The sequence below is a fragment of the Sturnus vulgaris genome, chromosome 8 (assembly GCF_052056855.1).
Source record: "Sturnus vulgaris isolate bStuVul1 chromosome 8, bStuVul1.hap1, whole genome shotgun sequence".
In the NCBI taxonomy this organism is placed as follows: Eukaryota; Metazoa; Chordata; class Aves; order Passeriformes; family Sturnidae; genus Sturnus; species Sturnus vulgaris.
Window position 1 is genome coordinate 38,033,006 of NC_142250.1, and position 21,562 is coordinate 38,054,567.

At 43.3% G+C, this 21,562-nt stretch overlaps 1 protein-coding gene across 2 annotated transcripts in view; it reads left to right on the forward strand.

Moving 5' to 3' along the window:
* Nucleotides 1–21,562, forward strand: part of INPP5A (inositol polyphosphate-5-phosphatase A) — a 168,563-nt gene that overhangs the window by 142,337 nt on the left and 4,664 nt on the right. For both annotated transcript variants that reach the window (XM_014890666.2, XM_088169487.1), the window contains exons 12-13: nucleotides 8,541–8,614; nucleotides 18,983–19,094. In XM_014890666.2, coding sequence (XP_014746152.1) covers nucleotides 8,541–8,614; nucleotides 18,983–19,094 — 186 coding nt within the window. The remainder of the gene's footprint in view (nucleotides 1–8,540; nucleotides 8,615–18,982; nucleotides 19,095–21,562) is intronic.

Here is a 21,562-nt window from a genome sequence, read left to right on the forward strand (position 1 = left end):
TTCAGTAGTCAATTAAATAAATATATAGTAAGAATGTAAAACCTGTAATGACTACAGAGGAGTGATTTAATCATCAGGAATCATTTTATAATCTTTAACCGCAATTAGAAATGAGGAATAGTACAATTCCTGCCTTTCCTATGGTCTGTATTAAAGAATCAATCCAGGCAGGAGCTAATGCACTGTTCTCAGGACTTTGACCACAGCTGTGTAGTAAAAGTGATCAGTGAACTAATTGTCTGAAGAATAGAACCTGATGATATTCCTGCTCAAATCATGATCTCTTTTTTCTATTGATCTCTGTGGAAGTTGGTGACTAATAGTGAAGCTGTGCTTGTCCTGCAGGTCCTGGCTCCTGCTGTCCCTGCTGTCCCTGCTGTCCCTGCTGTCCCTGCAGGTCCTGGCTCCTGCTGTCCCTGCAGGTCCTGGCTCCTGCTGCCCCAGCCCCCACTGGCCCATCTCCCACAGGAACACAGAGCCCTTGTCCTTGTGGGCTGGGCTGCTGCACGCAGCTCCAGGATCACCAGAGGGCTCAGAGGGCACTGGTGGTGTACCAGCATTCATTCCAAACCAGATCCAAGAATGTTATGCTGAAAAGCCCAATGACTCCCAGCCTGGATTTTCATGGAGTGGAAGTGGTTCTATTTCTTACTTTAATTGTGCAACAGCTCTCTTGGTGCAGAGGACAAACAGTGAACTCGTATAGGGAGTATATTTTGACCCAGTTTCCCTTCACAGAATAAATTCCCTTTATTCTGTGTGTGTTCAGTCTCAACTGCTATGGTATGAGAAGAAAATTACAATGTGCTGAAAGAAGGGATTGAGTTAAAGGTCTCGTTTTCCCGCTGAGAAATCGTGATTTAAAGTGATCCATTATCATACTAGTTAACTTAGAGATGTTATTGCAAACAGCTCAGGATTCAGGCAAACATACTTTTAAATCTTAAGCAATTTATTGGGAGTGGGATAGCATGTATTCCCAGGAAATCCTGAAATGATACACAAATGGAGCAGAAAGATACAGTCTGCAAGGGACCTGGATTAAGATTTTTGTGAGAATATGTATGCTGCTGAAGATTAAGGATCTGGCGTCACTGAAAATGAATTAATCAACAGACAAGATATAGCACAATGCACTCTTGCCAATGGCCTTGGCTCTGACCCTTTTAAAGATAATGGGAATACTGTCCACTAGGAACTGGATTAGGACGATCAAGTGCATTTCATCAGGGTATGACTTGAACCATGATCCCAGAGGTGAAAAGGCAGAGGTTTATCCACTGAGCCAACCAGCCCCTGTCCAGATAAAATCTGGAATATGATGTATAAGGGCAAATTAGGGTAGAGAAAGGAAATTGATTGCTTAGGACCATTGCTGCCTCAGACTGGTCATAAGGAAACCCTGTCTATCCTGAAAAGGCTTCTTTTATTTAAGATAGTCTTCTGAGATGCCTGATTTTCATGAAGTACTAATAGGAAAAATGCTCCATGCTCTGTGTCTTTACTCAGAAGCAGCATTCCTGTGTTTAGAATTGCATTTGCTTAAATTAGCAATTAGTTGACTGGATAAACTGCAAAATGAGAAATGTCAGAGATTGTAAATTGTTCTCACTAGCAGAACATAACTGTGAATCCAGATTGCACAAACAAGTTAATCCAGATGTGCTGGGTTGGCTGTTTACTGCAAGCTTCAAATAGATTAATTATTCTGGTGTAAAATTTGTACATAGCACAAAGTTACAAATATTATTTCATGACCTTTTCCCCCATCCTGTTCTATACAGCTGCTATATGGCCTGAGGATTATTCAGGTGTACTGTGATGTATCTATTTTTTATGCATTGGTTCTTGTTTAAGTCTAGCCCTAAGAGTTGGTTCAGCATCTGTATTTGCACCCTGTAATCCAGCCAGATCTGCTAACGTGGTTTGGCCCTTTTTAACCTGTGTGATGTGCAAGGGAATATCCAGGGAGGCAATGTTTGCACCTGCATTCCAGCCCCCAAGTTCCTGGCTCTCACCATCACCCCTTACAGTTAATATTGGTGCACACAAGCACCATACCAAAGCTGCCACATCTTGCCCAAAGTCTGTGGCAAGCCAAATAAAAATAGAAAGGTGCTTAATTGTTTTTTCACCATCTCTCTGCAGTAGCTCAACCCTCTTGGCTCTCCAGGTACCCCTGGTAACCTCCCAGATGAAAGCTTGCATGCACAAAGCATTGCACAGAGAAAAGCAAATACGAAGTTGAATTTGCAGAGTTCTACCTGAGAGCAGTTTTATACAAAAGGCACATCTGGAGCTGAGAGCAGGGTACCCAGCTGTGGGGATGAGAGGTGGGCTCTGGTCCCTGGCCTGTGGATTTGTGTTACACGGTGTGGGAGCCCAGGCTGCATCCTCTGCTGCTCCCACGAGCTGCCTCCCCCAGCCCCACACAAGGAAGGCACGAGTTTGAATCCCTGCTGGAAGAGCAGCACCTCAGGTTGGGTGTCTGGGAGTTCCCTGGTGAGATCCTGACTCTCTGTGAGGGCAGAGGTGAGTGATGAGAGCTCCCACAGCCCTCGAGCACACCCAGCACTGATGTGCCTCTGTGCCTGTTCCCCTAAACACTCAGGCCAGCCAAGCCTGGGGAGATCTTCAACCCACAGTGGGACTTTTGCCCAAGAAAGAAACATTTCATAGTCGTTCCTCAAGAAAATTCCATTTTTAACCACTCTACAAGTAGTAATAAAACTGTATTGTCCATATTTCATGCTTTTTCCAAATTGCAGCTCACAAGCAATTGTGTAACAGGGTAGTGCATGGTGGTTTGGACTCCCAAGTGGGACAAACTAATGTTTCATAGTAACAGATACATAAAGTTTAATGAAATAATCCGTTGTGTTGTATTCACAATCAGGATATTCCTAATTAAAGTCTTCCAGTTTTAAAGACAGCATCCACTCAGTCATTCCTGGCATTCTGAAGGAGCTTTGTCACAAGCTGTTGTGCATAGTGTATGAATTATTACAATATTTAGTGTCTGCCCCAGCAAAGTTGTGAAAATGGCAATTTGCATGAATGCATTTTTCCAGAGTCAATTTTCTTTTAATTCAAGGTAAGCACTGGAATCCCAGGAGAGTGAGCAGCCAAATCCATTTTTGCCATCATTGAATGGTCAGTGTGTGCTGAGCTGTGAGCAGTGGGTGGCACCGAGGGCACAGTGCCCTCAGGTCGGGTTGATGAACTGGAGAGCAGATCCCTCTTGGATCCCTGGTGCTGCTGGGGCTGGGCTGTGTGTGCTGCCCCTGGGCACAGGGCACCTGAGGGATGGGGATTTTCCCAGTCCACTGCTGCACGGAGCCCCTGGGGTGTGCAGGGAGCCTCAGTGGCCAGCAGGAAGTTCACTGAGCTGCACGAGTGGAATCTGTGTCGCTGCTTTTGGCTTCTCAACCAGTTCACCCCTTACTTATACCTCAGTCTTCTCGTGGAGAACTGATTTCCTAAGGAGTGCAGGAGGTTCTGGGTTTTGGTGGTGTTTTTTTCAAATAACAGAAGTCTCACAGGGTGAGATCTGGGTTCTCTGCTGCCTGTTGGAGAGCAGAGGGGTGGCTGAGCCCTTGAACTGTTAGCAGGGAGTGTGACTGTCAGCTCATCCATAGCAGTGGTGCCAGCCCTCAGTGCCTCACCCTCCTCGTGCTGAGAGCAATCTCTTTGGTGCCATTTCTGTGTGCCACAGATCCACATTTATGTGGGTGTTTGTGATTTGACAACGCTGCCATTCAGGATACATAGAGAGATATGTGCATAAGTACAATATTAAACAAAACCAGCAGAAGTGGTACATTGCTATTCAATGATTTGGGTTTTTTCTGTGAAACGTGATTTTAAAGACTGACAATGAGAGAAAGAAGATTATATGTAGTAATAGATAATTTTACATAGTCTTTGTTAGAGAAAGAAGTAGCTTTAAAATCGGGCAGAGTTGTGTATGGCATTTTCATGGATAAGTGGGAAGCATCAGCACTTCCCCAGGCCTTTACCTGAAGTCAGTAGACTGCTGAATCAGTTTCTGAATAATTTGCTCTGACTGGAAGGATGGATAAAATTACTGTCTTTCCAAAGTCTCTTGGAAAAAAACGTGTGCTCCACAAGGCTGGCAAAGGAGGTGACGGTGACCAGGGTCCACATGTTTTAATTCTCTGAGGTCACTTCTGTGTGCTCATCTCCTCCTTTTGGTCTGAAACTTCATTTCCCTTTCACAGCTGTGAATTCTCCTGTGGGCCCTGCAGATGGATTTGATGAATGCTGCTAATATCACCTTCTGATCTACCAGTGCTCTGACTTTGGTCTGTAGGTCTTGATGAGTAATTGCCATTGTTCTACTCCAATGACTGAATTAAGTTGCCCTGTTTGAAGGGGTTCATATGTGTATGATTTTAGCCAAGGTGGCCCATTGCAGTGTGCCCAATAGATGCTGACCTTTTACCAGTGCCTCATTGCTTTAAATTGAAGCAAGCAGAACCTCGGTTTCTGCAGCTGCCTAAATATAAATATCTCTCATATCCCTTTGATTACTGGCAAGCTGCATAATGTAGAAATTTAGGATTTTGTGCACTGCTTTCTCCTCCACCCTGGCACATAAATGTATGCTGCAGTGCTGCCAAAAGAGGGGAAGAAAAAAATGAGACTCCTACAGCAGGTTTTACAGAATACACAGCACCCTAGGAAACCAGCAGTTTTGATAATTCCCTTAGGAGCTGATGGGCACTGCAGCTGACACAAACATCAGTCCTGAATGCTTTTAATTCTCCTCAAATTAAATAGGAAATATCCTTTACTGCAAATGCAGTCATTCCTACACACACTGCCTGGCTGCATTCCCCAGAGTGTGGGGTCACAGTGGCTCAGAGGAAGCAGCAAACTATTGCTACACTGGGTGGATGGATGGATGGATGGATGGATGGATGGATGGATGGATGGATGGACAGTATTTTCATTCAGGTGTTCATCAGACATTCTTGTTGGGCAGGTCACTGGACACTGTAGAGCAAACATCTTGATGTGATATCATCAATTCGGTGTTGGAGCAGATAAAACATAGACCCTGCATCATATTCACTCTTATTTAGGTAGAAATACATTGGTGAAACTGAGTTTGGAGAAAAAAAAAAGTCTTCTGAAAACTGCCTATGACATATAATTCTGAAATGATCTGCCAGTCACAGCATTTTAAAATCTCTGTGCAATTGCTCAAATTACCACAGCGTGTCATGTAACACCTTAAAGATTTGGTTCTTAAGGATGATCTTATTATGAGTAAATTAAATAGAACAATATATTGATTTTTAGCATTTGAACTTAGTTTTTTAATCATTTTTAAGGCATTTAGAGTGACAGACATACTCGTGTTTCCTGTTCCAGCAATGCCATTATTCATGGTGCTGATTGGTGTACAGTATGGAAATGAGTGAGCAGTTTGTGGTGAAAGTGCCATGAAAGCAGTATGTTCCAGGTGGGGTTTTTTAAAGATAATGTTTGATACTTTAAAAGTAAAGGCATTACCCTGTGAAATTCTGACTGCTCCTCAGTATCATCTTGTCCATGTTAATTTTCATTCATTTTCTGTCATGCCAGGTTGCTCCAGGCACCCGTGCACCTGTCCTAAAGCAGATAGAATTGACTGGTGCCTGTGTCAGGCCCTGTGCCTTCTCTTACTAAAGTTGCTTTCAGGGCAAGTGACATTTGTAATTGTTTGTGGCAAGACCTAGTGAGCACCTTGCATTTCCATCAAAAATCCCGCATTTTGGGATTATAGGCTTAAATGAGAATGCAAGTGCTTTTCATACCAAAAAATAATCGTTAAAGCATGCTGTTCTACCGAACAGAATAACTGCAGTTTTCTCAAAATGCACAGTTCAGGTTTTCATCATCTCTTCCTTTCCTCTCCTCACTGCCTGCAGTGCTGCCAGGTAAGCACAGAGAGGTTGTGTGGGGTTCCCAGTGCTCACCCTGAGCACACAGATAACCTGGCCTTGCCCTCTCAGCTCTCTGTCTGCACTCGTGGTGGACGTGTTTGGACACAGGGGGACAGGTACTGTAACACACTACCTGTATAACCAGGAAAAATCATTTCTAAAAGTGCGTAATTATTTAACATACAGGAAGTAAAAGCTTTTGCAAATAATCCAATAAAAATATTTGGCTGTTTTACATGGCAGGATGAATTCTTCACCATGAGCATTCCCTAAATCCTTCTGGGCACTTAGTTGGGCTTTGCCTTCAGGTTGAAGCTGTCCCTTTACCTGGGGAAGCTGGGGAAACTGGCAGCACAGTACACAATGCTGTCTTGTTCCTGTTATCTGTCACCAGTGTCAGCAGCTCATCTGCATAGCACAGGCACCACACACACAACTGCAGCAAACAAACACAGCAGAAGCTTTTGTGGATAATGATGCACATCCAAATGTTTAGTCCTCTAAACCCCAGGCCTCACTGAGTTTGCAAATATCATCATAGCAAGGGCAATCTGAACGTATAAAATTTTGAAAATGTGAATTGGTGTGAGAGGACAATGCCTCTATTGAACTTTGCCAGCCCTTGGGATGCCCATGAGTAATTTATACCATTGTGTTCTGTGGAGTATTGTTCTTTCATTCAGTCCTCGCAGTTTAACACTTCAGAAAGAGCCTTTCTCCTCCCTCCCCTTCCCTGCTCCGAGCTGTTTACTTGGAGCAGCAGGAAACATGTATAGACATACATTTCAATTAATAGTTCTAACTGGGGATGGCAACTTGTTCTCCTCTCCCAGATTCACTATTAGGTTGATACGTTTAAGGTGGAGACACGTGGAGCAGGGAAGGGGTGGTAACATTTGTTTTCGTAGCCAGCATGTGTGTATTGTGGCTACCAATGTGTTCTGTTTACTGGAATACAGAATCACAGTCTGGAAACATTCACGGTGATGGAAACATCCATTTATTCTTAAAGTATGTTGAGCTTGCTTCAGTTAGACCAGCGAGTGCTGGACCAGCCCAACTTTTAGGATTGATACTGCAAGTTTCCACACGGATATTTCAAAATACTTATCCAAACATATAAAATTCTCAGGCTTTCAACCAGATGTTAAAACAAACACAGATTGTCGCAGTTATTGGTACTGGGGAATCTTTTCCAGCATTCACAGAGTTTGGTGTCAAATGAACTAAAGCAGGGAAAGCTGCCCATCATCTGGCATTTTCATGTGAAGGTACCCACGTCTGGCAGCGTGGCAGGAGAGGCAGGACAGAGCTGGGGGAGCTCTCAGTGGGGAGGGAGCTAATCAGCAGTGCAGGTGCTTCAGGTAACTGCTTTTCACACAGATAATTAATGTGTACAAGTAGCTGCTAATTACACATTTCAGGAATGATTTATGAGGTGACAGAGGGGAAAGAGGGACACGATGCAATTTCTTTGGGAAGCTCTGCCATTGCTACAGTGGTATCAGCACAGCTGTGAGATGGGACATGATTAATGAACAGTGGGCAAACACAGCCATGCTGGGGGACAGGGCTGGGACACTCCTCAGGACAGGATGGGACACCCAGGACAGGGCTGGGACACTCCTCAGGACAGGATGGGACACCCAGGACAGGGCTGGGACACCCAGGACTGTGCTGGGACACTCAGGACAGCACTGGGACACTCCTCAGGACAGCGAGTGGCCTCAGAGCCAGGGCCAGCACCTTGTGATGAGCAGCTTTTGTCTTGAGCTTCAGTTCCCAGACGTGGGGCTGCAGCCCAGCCAGGTCCTGGAGTGAGACAGTTTGTGTCCATTAGAGCAGTTATGGGTTTAACGGGGGCAATTATCACTGAATTGTTGCGAGTGGTTTGTGTTTATTAACAAACTTTTTTTTTTATATATTTATTCTCTCTGTAGAGGTCCAGGGGAAAACAAATGTGGCTGGCACTAATATTTATACAGGACATTAAATCTAGACTTATGAACATGTCTGTTAAACACCAGCGCTGGTGCTGTGTCTTGGCTGCTGCCTGGGAGCAGCCTTTAGCTGCTGGCACATTTCCCTCTGTGCCCTGCTCCATGCAGCTCTGCTGGGGAACAGTGATGTGCACATCCTTGTGACTGTTGTCCCTGCCGATCTGCACCAGACATAATACAGAGTAATATGATGCATTTCACTGACATTCTCATGGGCTCGTTAGCATATCGGTTTGCTGTTCTTTTTTAATGCTAATCTGGTTTATCTCTGAAAAGACTGCTAATGAAATTTCAAGAAACGCAGCTTTCCTGCGGTACAAGGGCTCTTGCAGGCAGGGCTGTGAAGAGCTGGTGTTACAACTTCCACCGAGGAAAATGAATGTTTCAACGCTTCTCTCAAGACACTGTTTATGTATCAAAATAGTCCAGACGGTTTTGCACTGTGTTACAAAAACTGTTCTACGGAGGCTATCCCTCAAGCTGTGTGTGATCATAGTCTCTTTATTTCCTTTTATATAACGTAGTATTTTTAAATTGCCGCAGTTCAACATTAAAGAGTGAATGCATTTATTTCTATCTTTTATAGCTTTTAGAATTTGACAGAGAGCTGTCAGTCTTTAAAGACAGATTGTATGAACTGGACATCTCATTTCCTCCCAGGTAAGATTCATATATAATCCATTTATTTAACTAGCTACAACATAATTGTTACTTGCAATGTTGGTAAAATGTGAATGTTCCCATATTTATTGCAGAAATTATAATGATCCCTGTTCCTTTCGTGATTGTTTATTCTCCCCACATCCCCTCCATCACTAATAAAGCACATGCCAGTAGTGCTCTGCAGCTCATCATTCGGGTTCCACTCATCCTGTCTTTTATAGCTGCTCTTAAAACTGACCTGGCAGCACTGTGTGCTCAGAGATGTGGAAGGACTTTGAAGCACTGGGCCCAGACCACCTGTTAAATCACATTATTGCCACCATAAAGACAGTTTTTGCCTCAAGCTGTTTGGTGACTGCTAGCAGTGGCACTCAGCAGGAGTGCAGAGCCTACTGCCATCACTCAGGGAAATCCAAGAGGAGTATCAGGAAAAAGGACAGGAACTTAGATTCTGCTTTTCCAGTTTCAATAAACATCATATAACTATTAAGACTGTTAGAATAAATTGGTTGGTTTAATACACATGCATGAGTTTAGTCAGCCTGAGGTATCCCTGAGGTGTTTCAGCCGTGCATGGACAACTATTGCTATCATACAAAACCAAGCTTTTTGCAAATGGCAGTCCTATTCAGGAGAAATCTGGAGGATTTGATGCCATTTTATACATGTAGGGTCTCTTTCCAAGAGTGAGGAAGGCAAATCTCACAGTTGCTTTCAAGGGGAAGAAATACTGCATTCACAAAGAAAAATTTCAAAAAATAGTAGAAAAAAAGGCAGATAAAACTATGCTTTTTATATACTTCTTTGTTAATAGATATAATATGTTTAAATACTGCTATTTTATGCCTCATGGACAGATAGAAAAGTATGATGTTTTGGCATACACTAAGAAAAAATTTAGGAAGCTTGCCTTTTGTGATCATAATCTCATTACTTCTCAGCACCCAGCTGTGATACTGATTTGTGTTGATCCCCTGGGACACTGGGAGTATGCAGGGAGCTACCACCACTCCAAATTGTCCTCACTGATTGAGTATGATCACAGTAGATGAGCAGGGTGTGTACATCCCCGAGTGTGTCTCGCTCATCATGTAGGTCAGGGTAGATGAAGATGAGGGGAAGTGATTCCATTTTTATACCATACTCTTCTACTTCATTTCTCCAACATCAGTGCTTTCAGCCAGAGCAAGGTTTGCCAAAAACACGTTGTTCCATGAACAGTTTTCAGCTTCTTCAGCCCACTCTGAAGCTTTGTCAGAGCTCTTTGGTGTCACACTCCCCTCAAGCAGAGATCAGAAATTAGGTGTGAGTAGTGTCTGTGTGTTTTAGTTCTACTCACTCTGTTTCCTTCTTAACAACTAGATAATAGTAATAATAATAAATAGTTCAAAACATTTTATACACTGAAAGATGGCATGTATGTATAAAGAGCAAACTGGCTTTACATGCTTTTTTCACCCATCCCTTCTTGTTTTCTGTGTCATGAGGCAAGGACGTTCCCATGGTCCTTGTATGGCCACAGGCTCAGTAATGGATTTTTAACAGAAATACATTATTACTGTTTTTAATCATACATCATTTTTGGCACGTATAAATAATTACTTATATAATACTTCTGTGAGATTTACAATTACAAATTGAATTTGTACCTGTAAATTTGTACCTTAATACCAGCATTAAGGTATTAAGGCAGCACAGCAAATTAATGTTCCTGTATATGCAAAGGAGTTTCCACAGGGTCTTGACAGACGCTGTGTTAGTGCACATTAGGACTTGTTAGTTAATTTGAATGTGGGCAGGATTGGAGTGCTGCTTCTGAGCTCTCCTACAGCCACATCTAAACCCAGCATCTCTGCAGGCATACGTAGGGAACTCAAAACTAATCTATTGCTCTTCCCCAGTGCAATACTGTCATTTAAGACCAATTGTCTGCTTGATGTGCTGGGAATTCTTCATCGTGCAGTGGATGACCATGGTGCAGAGGGAGGGGTGCTCAGGTCACCCCTTAGAACCATCTAGACCAAAGCCTTGACTGAGCTCAAGGGTTCCTCCAACCCAAACCATTCCTCCATTCTGTGATTTTATAGCACTGACAGCAGCTGCAGGCCCGTCAGTTATCTCCTCTCTGTTTAGCAGCCCTAAAGCATTTCCTAAACTTCTCTTCAATTCTGAGTTCCGTCTAATTCTTTAATGAATGTGCCTAAGCCGTATGAGCTCTCCAGTGTGTGCCTGTGCCCAGAGGAGCGTGCCAGGGCTGCAGGGAATGACCTTGCAGGGAAAGGAGGCTCATCCCACCTGCTCTGCACCCGGACCTGCTGCTGCTGTGTCCCCAGCGCCTCCAGCACCTTCTGTCCAGGGTGCTTGGAGCCTGCAGGGCAGTGACAGGAGCACAGCCTGGGCCAGGCATTCCTGTGGCCCTCTCCAGAGGAATTCCTTCCCACCCTTCCCTCACAAGCCCTTGCTCTGTCCTGCTGAGGCATTCCAAAGGTCAGGGCAGCATGGGAGGGAAGCCACAGTTTAACAAGAAGCCACGGGCTGGGTGGCAGGTCTGCTGTGTTAGGCAACCTGTAAAAAAAATCTTTCCAACAGAGTATTCTCCAGACATTATTCACCCACTCCTATATTCCTGTGTTTTGAGGTCTTTTATTTTATATAGTGAATATTCATGTTTTCATCTTGTTACCCTCTGTGCCTAGTGTAGCCCGTAGCAACCCAAGCCACGGAAGACTAAATACAATTGAGAATTTTAAACTCTGTGAGCTCTGTCACTCACAGGCTGAGCAGTCTGGCTATGAGCAAACAGCCCAGTGTGAGGCTGCAAAGGGCTTCATGGTAGTCAACAATCACTGCAAAAGGCAGGAGGTGTGAAAAAAAGAAATAAAGACATTGTGGTCTGTCAATATACAGGTGGGCAATTGTTACCTTTATCGCTGCTCTCCATTAATTATTGTAATTATTCTTGTAGCTGTTGTATAGCAAAGATAGGAGCTGACTTTAGCAGGAGTTCACACCCACATACAAGGTTTGCTCTCAGATAAGGCTGCATGCACAGCAATCTCATGTATTAATCATTCTCTTAAAGTGACCTGTTCTTGTTTGTTGTAGAATTAGGCTGTCATGTAATTTACTGCTTGGACATATGTTTGTGTCTTAGATACCCTCTGTGTGAATTTGTCTCGAGCAGACCCTCTGCACTGGCAGTGCCTTGGCTTTCGATGCCTCTGAGCAGGACAGGGGTTGAATCTCATTTCCTCTCATTTCCTCTCATTTACAGCAGAGTGTTCCTCCTTTGGAATTCTCTCTTGCACTGGCTTGTTATTCTGCAAAAATCGTATTTAGTCCATAAAATATTTTTTCTCTACCTTGTGTTTGTCCCATGACCCTTCTCTGTTCTAGGAGGTTGCACAAGGACATACATTTTTCTGGTCTGATTGGCACTGAGCCAGCCTGCTCTGCATGAAGCAAAGCCCAGAGCACTCCCTTGATCCTTCCCTTCTGCAGAGACCATTCAGAGCAGAACCTCTGGGTGCCATGCACAGAGCCCCGAGGTCACCCTTGGGTGTGAAATGGAAGGACAAGATGATGGTTTAGGTGTCAGCAGGCTTCCCTTCCTGTCCAGTGTTCTCACTGCATGTTCTGTGATTGTACAGACTGCCTGCTGACAGGGCAAGGCAGCAATCATTTCCCAGAACATCTCAGTGATGCTGCTGGGTCCTGTTGTCTCACAAAAGGGGAGTTAGACACTCAGATTAAAAAGCCCTAGGTTATTTTTATACTTGCATTATCAGTTACTTTTATAACATGATATTTTTTTTGCAATTAAGAAGTATTTTCCACTGAACAGAAATACTTCAGACTCATTCATGCACTGTAAAACACCTTCCAGGTATTAGTGAGATATCTGAAATCACCCATGGATCTCTCAGACCCCAAGAAACAAATTCCCACCTGACATGATGCAATTGTCTGGGTGCTTACAGCATCTAAGGCTGAAGCACAGAAACAACTTCCCAGCTGGAAGCAGAGACAGCTGTCATTTCCTCCAAAACAATTAGAATTTAATCACTACAGTGTTTTTTTCAGACAGATCTTGCCTCCATGTTTCTACTCACATTAAACCAATGCCATTCTCACCAATTCTCAATTTTCAAATTGAAATAGGGTGTTTCTTTATTTTGTGAGGAACTGGGGAGCATTACCCAAGGTTTGGTTTAAGAAATTGTGGCAAAGGGGATAAGAAAGGAAAGCCAATGAAGTAATGGAGTTTCAAATAATTACTCTACACCATGTGTAAGGTAAGGAGCACAGACCCACTGTGCAAACAGAAAATAAAGCATATTCTAAAGAGCTTATGGTCCTTGCCAGCCAGACTGTCCTGTCTGAATGTACTGCTGAAAAGCCCAGTTTGGACCCATTTCTTGCCTTATCTTCCCAGTTATTTTCTTCCAATATGAGACTTTGTAAATTTTAGCCCCATAGTAATGTACTTTTGAGAAGTACAGGTAGGGCAGGGCAGGGCAGGTAGATTATTCCCACATAAGACATCGAGCTCAATCACAGTTATATAGAGTAACATCAGGCTGTTCTGGTGTAACAAGTCAGCACTGGTTCCTTCCCAACAAGCCAACATCATTCAAAATTCCATTTATCCACTTGTAATAGTAGCGGTATTGGATACATTGTGTGGGGTACAGCATTGCTGTTGTTAAAGCAATGGAGTGCATCACTCAGTGTTCACTTGCTGGGGCACTGCTGTTGCCAAATAATCCATTTTAGTATTGCCAAATAACCCATTTGTGCCAGCTGGGCTCCCCAGGGCTCTGGGCTCACGGGGCAGAGCACAGGGTGCCCATCAGCCGTGTGCCAGCTCTGGCCCTGGCCAGGTCCCAGTGCCCTCCTCATCTCCAGGCTTTGGCCACAGGGGGCTTTTCAGCAGCCAGGGGAGATTTTCACTATGGACAGCTTTGTGGGTGAATGTTCTTCACAGAAGATGAAGGGTTGCATTATGCTTTCTGCAAAAAAAAAAAAACCAGGCTCTGGGTTTTTGGTGTTTTTTAACTGGGAAAGGTCCTGCAACACTGGTGACCCAGGAAGTGACTTCACTCTGAAGCATATTGCACACCAGTATTTTCCAAGGAAGCGTGTTAAGGCAAGGAGCAATATGCCCAGCATCAATCTTAGAGAGGATCCCGGTGAAAATGCCGTGCTGTTCACCCCTCCTGCCCTGGGCTGTGCCCAGAGCCAGGGCTCCAGCCCTGTTCACCCCTCCTGCCCTGGGCTGTGCCCAGAGCCAGGGCTCCAGCCCTGTTCACCCCTCCTGCCCTGGGCTGTGTCCAGAGCCAGGGCTCCAGCCCTGTTCACCCCTCCTGCCCTGGGCTGTGCCCAGAGCCAGGGCTCCAGCCCTGTTCACCCCTCCTGTCCTGGGCTGTGCCCAGAGCCAGGGCTCCAGCCCTGTTCACCCCTCCTGCCCTGGGCTGCGGGTTTGCCCCGGGACCCCCCCTGCCATTGTCACCTCTGACTGCCATGGCTGGTGCTGTCACCATGGTGTTGGTGTAGCCTGTGCAAGCAGCAGCTGTTGAGCACATTGCTCTATAACCACTGTGTTTGCAGGGCTCTGTTTGCCCTCCTGATTTGGTGAAGTGACACACGTCTCGTGGCCAGTGGGCTCGCAGAGCTTCACCAAGGCTTATGAGTGTTTTGGTACCTATGAAGCAGGTAATCTAATTCAAACAGAAATGTGTCTTACTGCTTAGCTTAGGTCTGCTGCCTAAGATGAACATATGAAGATAAATTACATGGGGTCATTTGTTAGGAAGAGAAAAGATCTGGGGAATCCAACTCTCCCTTTCAGGTTCAGGGAAATAAAAAATGTCCATTCAATTTTGAGGAAGAAACTAACACTCTGGTAGCTGATAAAAATCAGATGTCACCCTTTGATTGGTTGAATGGCATTTTGTTGAAATCACACTTATGTACCAACTCACACTAATGCTGACTGTAAATTAAAAATATCAAAGTATTTTTATTTATATCTTTGGCCTTAAAACTTTCAGAGCACTCAAAGATTGTATTGGCAGTCCACATTCATCATCTTTTTCTCAGGTAAAAGTATCTTAGACAATCTGAGAGCACATCAGAGCTGAAAGTAAGTTGATCCAACATTTTCTCAGAAAACATGAAAATAGTAAATAATTTTCTTATGAAGAGTGATTGGGGTTTTTCCCCTTTTGAAGTTGTCTGTTGATGTCATATGTAAATAGAAAGACCTAAAAGTGAGAAAAGATTTAGTAAATGTGAGTACTTATACCTAAGTTCAAAAATAAGATTAACCAAATCAAAACTGTCTCTCAGCTCTTCCCATAAAGAGTTCAGTTTTCATTGATAGTTCTATTCCATCTTAAATATTTTGTATTGTAAAAAATTCGGTGATATAAAACGTGGGGACAGTTGACAGCTGAGCAAGCACAAGGAGTTTTTGAACAGGAGGCATTTCCACTCCCTGAAACATGATAAAGTTTGTTAATGCTCTGCATTTGAACCTAGATGTCGGCTGCACAGTTGGACTAAAAAAGATCAAATAGCTGCATTTTCCCCGCTGTTTCCTGTGAGTGCTGCCACAGTTCCTAGAGCAGCACTGGCAGCGTGCTGTGCAGAGGGCAGGGTCCCAGAGCAGCACGGGCTGTCCCAGCACAGCTGGAGCACAGCTGGAGCACAGCTGGAGCACTGTGGCTGCTACAGGTAGCACCCTGCAGAGGCAAAGAACAGCTTCCTGTTAGAAATCCATTTCACCCGTCTCACTAACAGATTTTATCCATGCTTGCACAAGAGAAGAGCTCATGAGGAGTATTTTTCCTAACTGGAAATGCCAGTGAAGGAAACATTTCTATACACAGACTTGTTGGCTTGTGCTTTAAGGCACTGCTGACAGGATGCTTTACAATGTCAGATGACTTTTCACCCTGCAGTAAGCATTTCTGGAAAGGTGTCTAATCATCTCTGACAATGCCTGTCAACAGTAGTAGTGGTATTACTGACCCTCTTGATGGTTTATTTTCCCCAAACAGTTGCCAAGTAGTTCCCATCCTTATTGACTGCGACAGCAGTAGTTCATTGGATGGCCTGCTCCTTATTAATAGAGTAGATTAGTAATTCATCAAAGTGTGGGTTAAATTTCAACAATATTGAACATTATATTAATGATGTTGCTGGAAGTTTTATTCAGAAAATCCACCTGACAGTAATCCTGGTTAAATAAATGTAATTGAAACAAAAGTTTGTGAAATAGTGTGGAAAAGCAGGTAGAAGCTGAATCTTGGGAAAGAGTAATCCTAAACAACTACATATAAATTGTGCAAGATTTTCACATGGATGTGCCAGAACTGTCTGCACAGCCAGCAGTGCCTGCAGGGGCTCCCTCCTGGCCCAGCTCTGGCTCTGGGTGTGAAACAAGAGCTGCCTCAGCTCCTGCTTCTGAGGCTTTGGGGTTTTCCCAAAGTCTTTGATTCTGCAGCATCTTTCTGTAATGGCTGCACCAGAAGCATCATCCTTCCTGAAACACCTGCATCTGTGGGCTCCTCCTTCCACTGCTGCTCCTGACTGGGTTTAAATCTTTTCAGCTGGTGGGAAGACATCAGACAGAAGTGGCATTATGTAAGACACCAGAGTATCCCTGGGGACAGCACTCCAAACAAGGAAAAGCTGCTGAGTTCACCTGCAGATGACTCTGGAAGCAGTCACACTATTTTCATGCCACTGTTCACTTAGCTATGGAACTGCATGATGGAGACAACTCCTGGGGCGTACAGAATTTGAAAAGTTTTGTTCTGGAATAGTATATATTCAGCAGCATGTTTTACAAACACTTCTTCAGTGACAGTTGTATTCCAGAAACCTCTAATAGAGCTTTTATTTGCTAAAATCTGTTTAAGATCAGTGGCATATAATAAACTAAAATATCCCCACAACTCAGAAAGGCACAAAAAAAAAGAATCCCTTATGGGAATTTTGAGCCATATTTAGCTATGACTACTATTTGAGCCCATCTAAAAAGAATTTTGCTTATTCCCCTCTAGAGTATGAAAGAGGAGAGCAGATAGTTTTCCGGATTCTGGGGGCATGTATCTTGTTAGGATTTTTTATTATGATAGTGTGAGCATTTCACTGAGATGAGGACTTCCACTCGCCAGAGGGAATGGAGGGAGGGAGATTTTTTCATTGGAGTGCAGTGAGACAGAGCACTCCATGCTTCTTGCTTCCTTCAAAGGATTCTTTCGTACAAAAAGAAGAGATTGCTTCGCTTTATTTTGTTAAATTATTACCTGCAGGTCATTTTGTCTGGATAATTTTGCAGCATTTATTTTCATCTCTGTCCCAGCCATTAGAAATCTGATTTGTCAAAGATACTTGTAAACTACAGTAACTTTTTGACTGGGTGATCAGTGCTAAGGACCTTGAAAAATTGGCAGAAGTTTTCACCTTGTGAAAACATTAAGATAAATAAAGCAAATTGATAAATACCATTTCATAGAATATAGGCTCTAGGATTTAATGCTCTAACACATAGCAGTAACAGATCATTCCAGGTGCAGAACATCATATTTCAAAAGCCACACAGCTAATGCTGTAAGAGGGTTGTATGAAATGTGATGGATTCTTATACCTTTATGTCATAAAAAGTAGCTTCAGTTATGTGGGGTTCTGGAGTAAGTAAAGGAAGAGGTTTTGAGAAAAAGTCAACCCTTAAGTTGCAGACAAAGAGCTTCTACTACCAATATAATATTACATCATCAAAATAGTTGACAGACACTCAGAAATAAGCTGTACTTCTGTATGTCAGTGAAGCAGCAAATTGAATTCTCATAATATGTTTTGAAAATGAGTCTTGTTAGGTTTGATGAGGTGGAAAACGTACGGAGATCACTGGTTTGTTCCAATACATTCAGTACACTTTTCTTGGATGTTTGCCATGGCTAATCTTTTTAATGGCAGTGTAGCTTGTAAACCCATTTGCTAGAGAGCTGTATGTCTCCGTTTCAGAGTATCACACCAAGCAGGATGGTAAATAAGTTTCTCTTCAAGCATGCAAACCCTTTTTTTACAATACCAGAAATTATGTTTTAAGATACATACCAGAAAAACCTCAGTATTTCCTTTATGAATTCAGTGAGGAGCAGAATAAAATGCAAATGTCTTTTCAAATACACTCTCACATACATATGTAGATGTTTGGGGCTTTTAGAGTTTTATAAAGCACAGATTTCAGTTGATTCAGGCCCAATATTCAAGAAGTTGAGCCAGTCATAAACCCTCTGGATTTCTCCAAAATCCCTTCTTAGCTACTCCCACATGCCATTTTGGAAATGGTCTAAGAAAACAGTGTGCTGAGCCATCATCAAAGGCAAAGTTCTGTCTTAGTAAACTGATGAGGAGATTTGGATGAGACATGAAAGATTCTGGCCTCAGCTTGTTGTTGTTGAGCCAGAGGTTGCCTTTCAGGTGCTTCAGATGATCTCAGCCCATGGGCTCACACCAGTGTGTTACCTCTAGTTATATTCTGTAGATTAAAATAAACACCTTCTGTTGCCCTTTAAAGCTAAGTTAGAATGCACTGGAGATGTCATAGCATGTTTATGATGGCCCCAGAGCGTAACTATCACTTAATCTGCTTCTATTCATGATGTCTTTACAAAATAATGTACTTTTTCTTAACAGAATTTCATAGGTATGGTATCTTCTGTAGTCAGCATCACTTTCTTTAAATCACGTTCCTGATTCCTTGGTTCTGAAGAAATCTCCTGCGAAGCCTGCTGTCTTGTCCTGTCTTCTTTTCTGTCACCCTTAAAGAATCCATATAGGAGAGGTTTGTCTACAGCTGCAGTGATCCCAGCACTCTGAACTCTGTTTTCTGTTAAATTATTCCTGGATAACACCCCTTGAGAGAATCCTGCGAAGTAATCGCACTAGATGAACTTTTTTTCTCTAGGTTTTATTTTTCAGCTTCTGCATGTACATTTTCTGCAGTCACTTGTCTATTCTGAAGTTGTTGGACTGATTTTTGTACTTCTACACAGATAAACAGTTTGCTGTCTTTAAATGCTCTCACATGCAAATGCACAAGGTAGGAGGTGAGAGTTTTGAAAGTGTGTGTCTTAACTTGTTAACCATACAGTAGAGTTGTAGATCTGAGAGGGATGTAGAGAAAATGCACATGAAAATGAAAGAGGGAGGAGAAAAAAAAGATAAACATGTCCAAGTGTCTGGAAGAGCTGCTTTTTAACAGTGAAGTTTTGTAAGTAATATGGCCCTTTGAGCCAGAGGTTGCTTTGCCAAGAGTCACTGATGGTTGTGGTTGGGATTTGTTTGCAGTTATCCCTACAGCGAGGACTCTAGCCAGGGAAGGCAGTACATGAACACGAGATGTCCAGCCTGGTGTGACAGAATCCTGATGTCCCACTCAGCCAAGGAGCTCATTCTGAAAGTAAGTACAGCCCTGCAGCCCCCGATGCCTCCACACTGCATTTATCTGCACCAAAGGTGGGTGGGGCTGAGACTCTGTCCTTGACCTTGCCTGTGGCAAACACTTGCCAAGCTGGAGACAGCACACCGTGGTAGTAAACGGAGGGGTGTGCCTCCAGTGCTTTACACCCAAGAAGGGGGGTTTGTTCCCCATAAACCTCCTGACAGTGACTAAAAGATGAGATGTCACAAGCCCTTCTTTTGGTATCTGAGCTGCCAGTGATGATGACTGAGTGTCTCCTGTCCTGTGCCTCTTCTGTGTGGGGATGCACAGCACTGGGAGACTGACTTTAAAGGCTTGCCTTAGTGACAATAACAGAAAATAAAAATTCCCTATAGAAGTCCCCATTAGTCCCCCAGCCCAGTCCACCCTACAGTGAGCATAAGCAGCAGCACTGCCCCTACCAAGGATGCAGACAGGAGCAGGTACAAGTGGCTGCAGGTTAAGGAGTCAGCAGTTGAGAGGAAAACCTGAGTTACCAGAGTGGTAGATTTCCTAAGAAAGAATATGTCAAGTCCTACACAGGCCAAATCTGTTTCTGTCCCCTGAATGAGGATAGTCTCCAGCGGGTAGGATCCCAACTTTGGTACAGCAGTTAGGTGCCTAAATTTAGACACCATTAGAGCTTTAGAGATAAGCTTGTGCAACATTTTTAGAACATGCCATTCCCGTTGGGATTTTAGTGTTTATAAGATAGGGTTAGGATTAGTTGGTGGTGCTCTACCCAAGCTTAAATGATCTGAATATGGTTCAGGAGCCTTCCAGTTTTGCTCTCTTCTTCTTGTTCCACTCTGCCCTCTTCCTTTTCTTGGAAGCACTGGACCAGGTCAGCTGCTTACCTGTGCCAGCTCCCCCTGCCTGTGTCCCTGTGTGCGTGCTCCTGGCACAGCCCCTGGTTCTGAAGGACCAGGAGCAGGTCAGGAAATGGGATGTGACAGGAGATCTCCCCCACCCCGTGCTCCGAGCTGGCCAGCTGGCAGTGCCGTGGGCAGCTGCAGAAAGGGATGTGCTGCAGTGAGGTGGAGCTGGCCAGACTCTGTGACTCGAACAGACTTAGTGAACCCAAAACTGCCAAAAGTCATGTGTCTGCCTGTGTGCTCCTGTATAATTAATGCAGTTCAGTGGGAGTGAATTACAGAAAATAATCTTCCAAGTAAGTCAGTGTTCTATAGCTTCATGGCTTTTTTTTTTCCAGTTTAAATTAATTACACCCTTGAAACTTGCTCTCTTGAAGTTTATAACCTTCTTTTTCTCTCTCATCAGGGTTATTTATCTCATGATTAGACTGTTTGCTTTGCAGTATATAACTCACTGAAAGGCTGTGTTTTCCACAGCTACTCAAATTTCAAGTCAATTCACTTCCTCACATATTTAATGTGTAAAAACTGTCTGCATGACATCATGAAATTTTACCTGAAATTTTAGACAATGCATGTACTGCAGCATTCAGTAAAAAAAGTGTGAAGCCTAAGGGCAATACAGGCTTTATAGTCAAATAGCAATGTCAAAATCAGTGTTATTTGTTTTTCTTATACAAGATATCATGTGAAAAAGTGAGACTTTACCCAAACTGTTACCGATAGTGCTTGGCCACCATGACATTCCTAAAGAACAAAGGACTAAAACCATGAAAAGAGTGGCCAACGAGGGAAGATTTTTTTTTTAAAGCTATGAATAAGGAGATAGAAGTGTACACAAAAGCTTGAAGAGTGTAAACAGTACAGAGGGAAAGGAATTCTTTCTGATTATCTAGAGGGCTATAACTTGGATATAATGGGAGAAAATGAAACAAGGGAAAACAAAGTTAGGGCACTGAAGAAGTTTGTAACTGTGAGGTCAGTTCCAATTTCCAGTCTCTGTGGAACAAACCCCATCAGCTGGATCGTTCAGAGCTCACCTTCTGAAGTGCACACAACTCTGCCTCTGGAGTTTGCATTTGCAGATGGTGCTCAGGCAGTCTGGGACACCTCCAGCAGCTCGTATGCAAAGTGACAGGGGCTGCTGAGGCCACACTGGCCTTTGACTCTGTGCCAACATAGGACTTAGCTTATCCAGCCCAAAGCCAGGCCGGCATTCTGGCCCATAAAACCTAAGGAAAATTGGCATTAGAAAAGAATGCCAAACTGATAGAGGAAAGGGCAAAATGACCCTACAGGTTTCTGTGGTCCTAGGCAAGAAGCAGTGTTGGCCTTGACTGAGAATTTACTCCACTGCAGAGACCTATACTTTGAAGCTCTTAAAGGAACTCTGAAGGAAGTAAAAGCAAATTTTAATTAACTGTACACTTAATACAAATATACTTAATTTTAATTAACTTAACACACTGTAACAAATCCTTAAAATATAAATGTATATTAATTTTTAAAGAATTTTTTCAGTCGTAACTATCTATTGAATATTCTTACACAGGCAATTATTTTGCTATATTA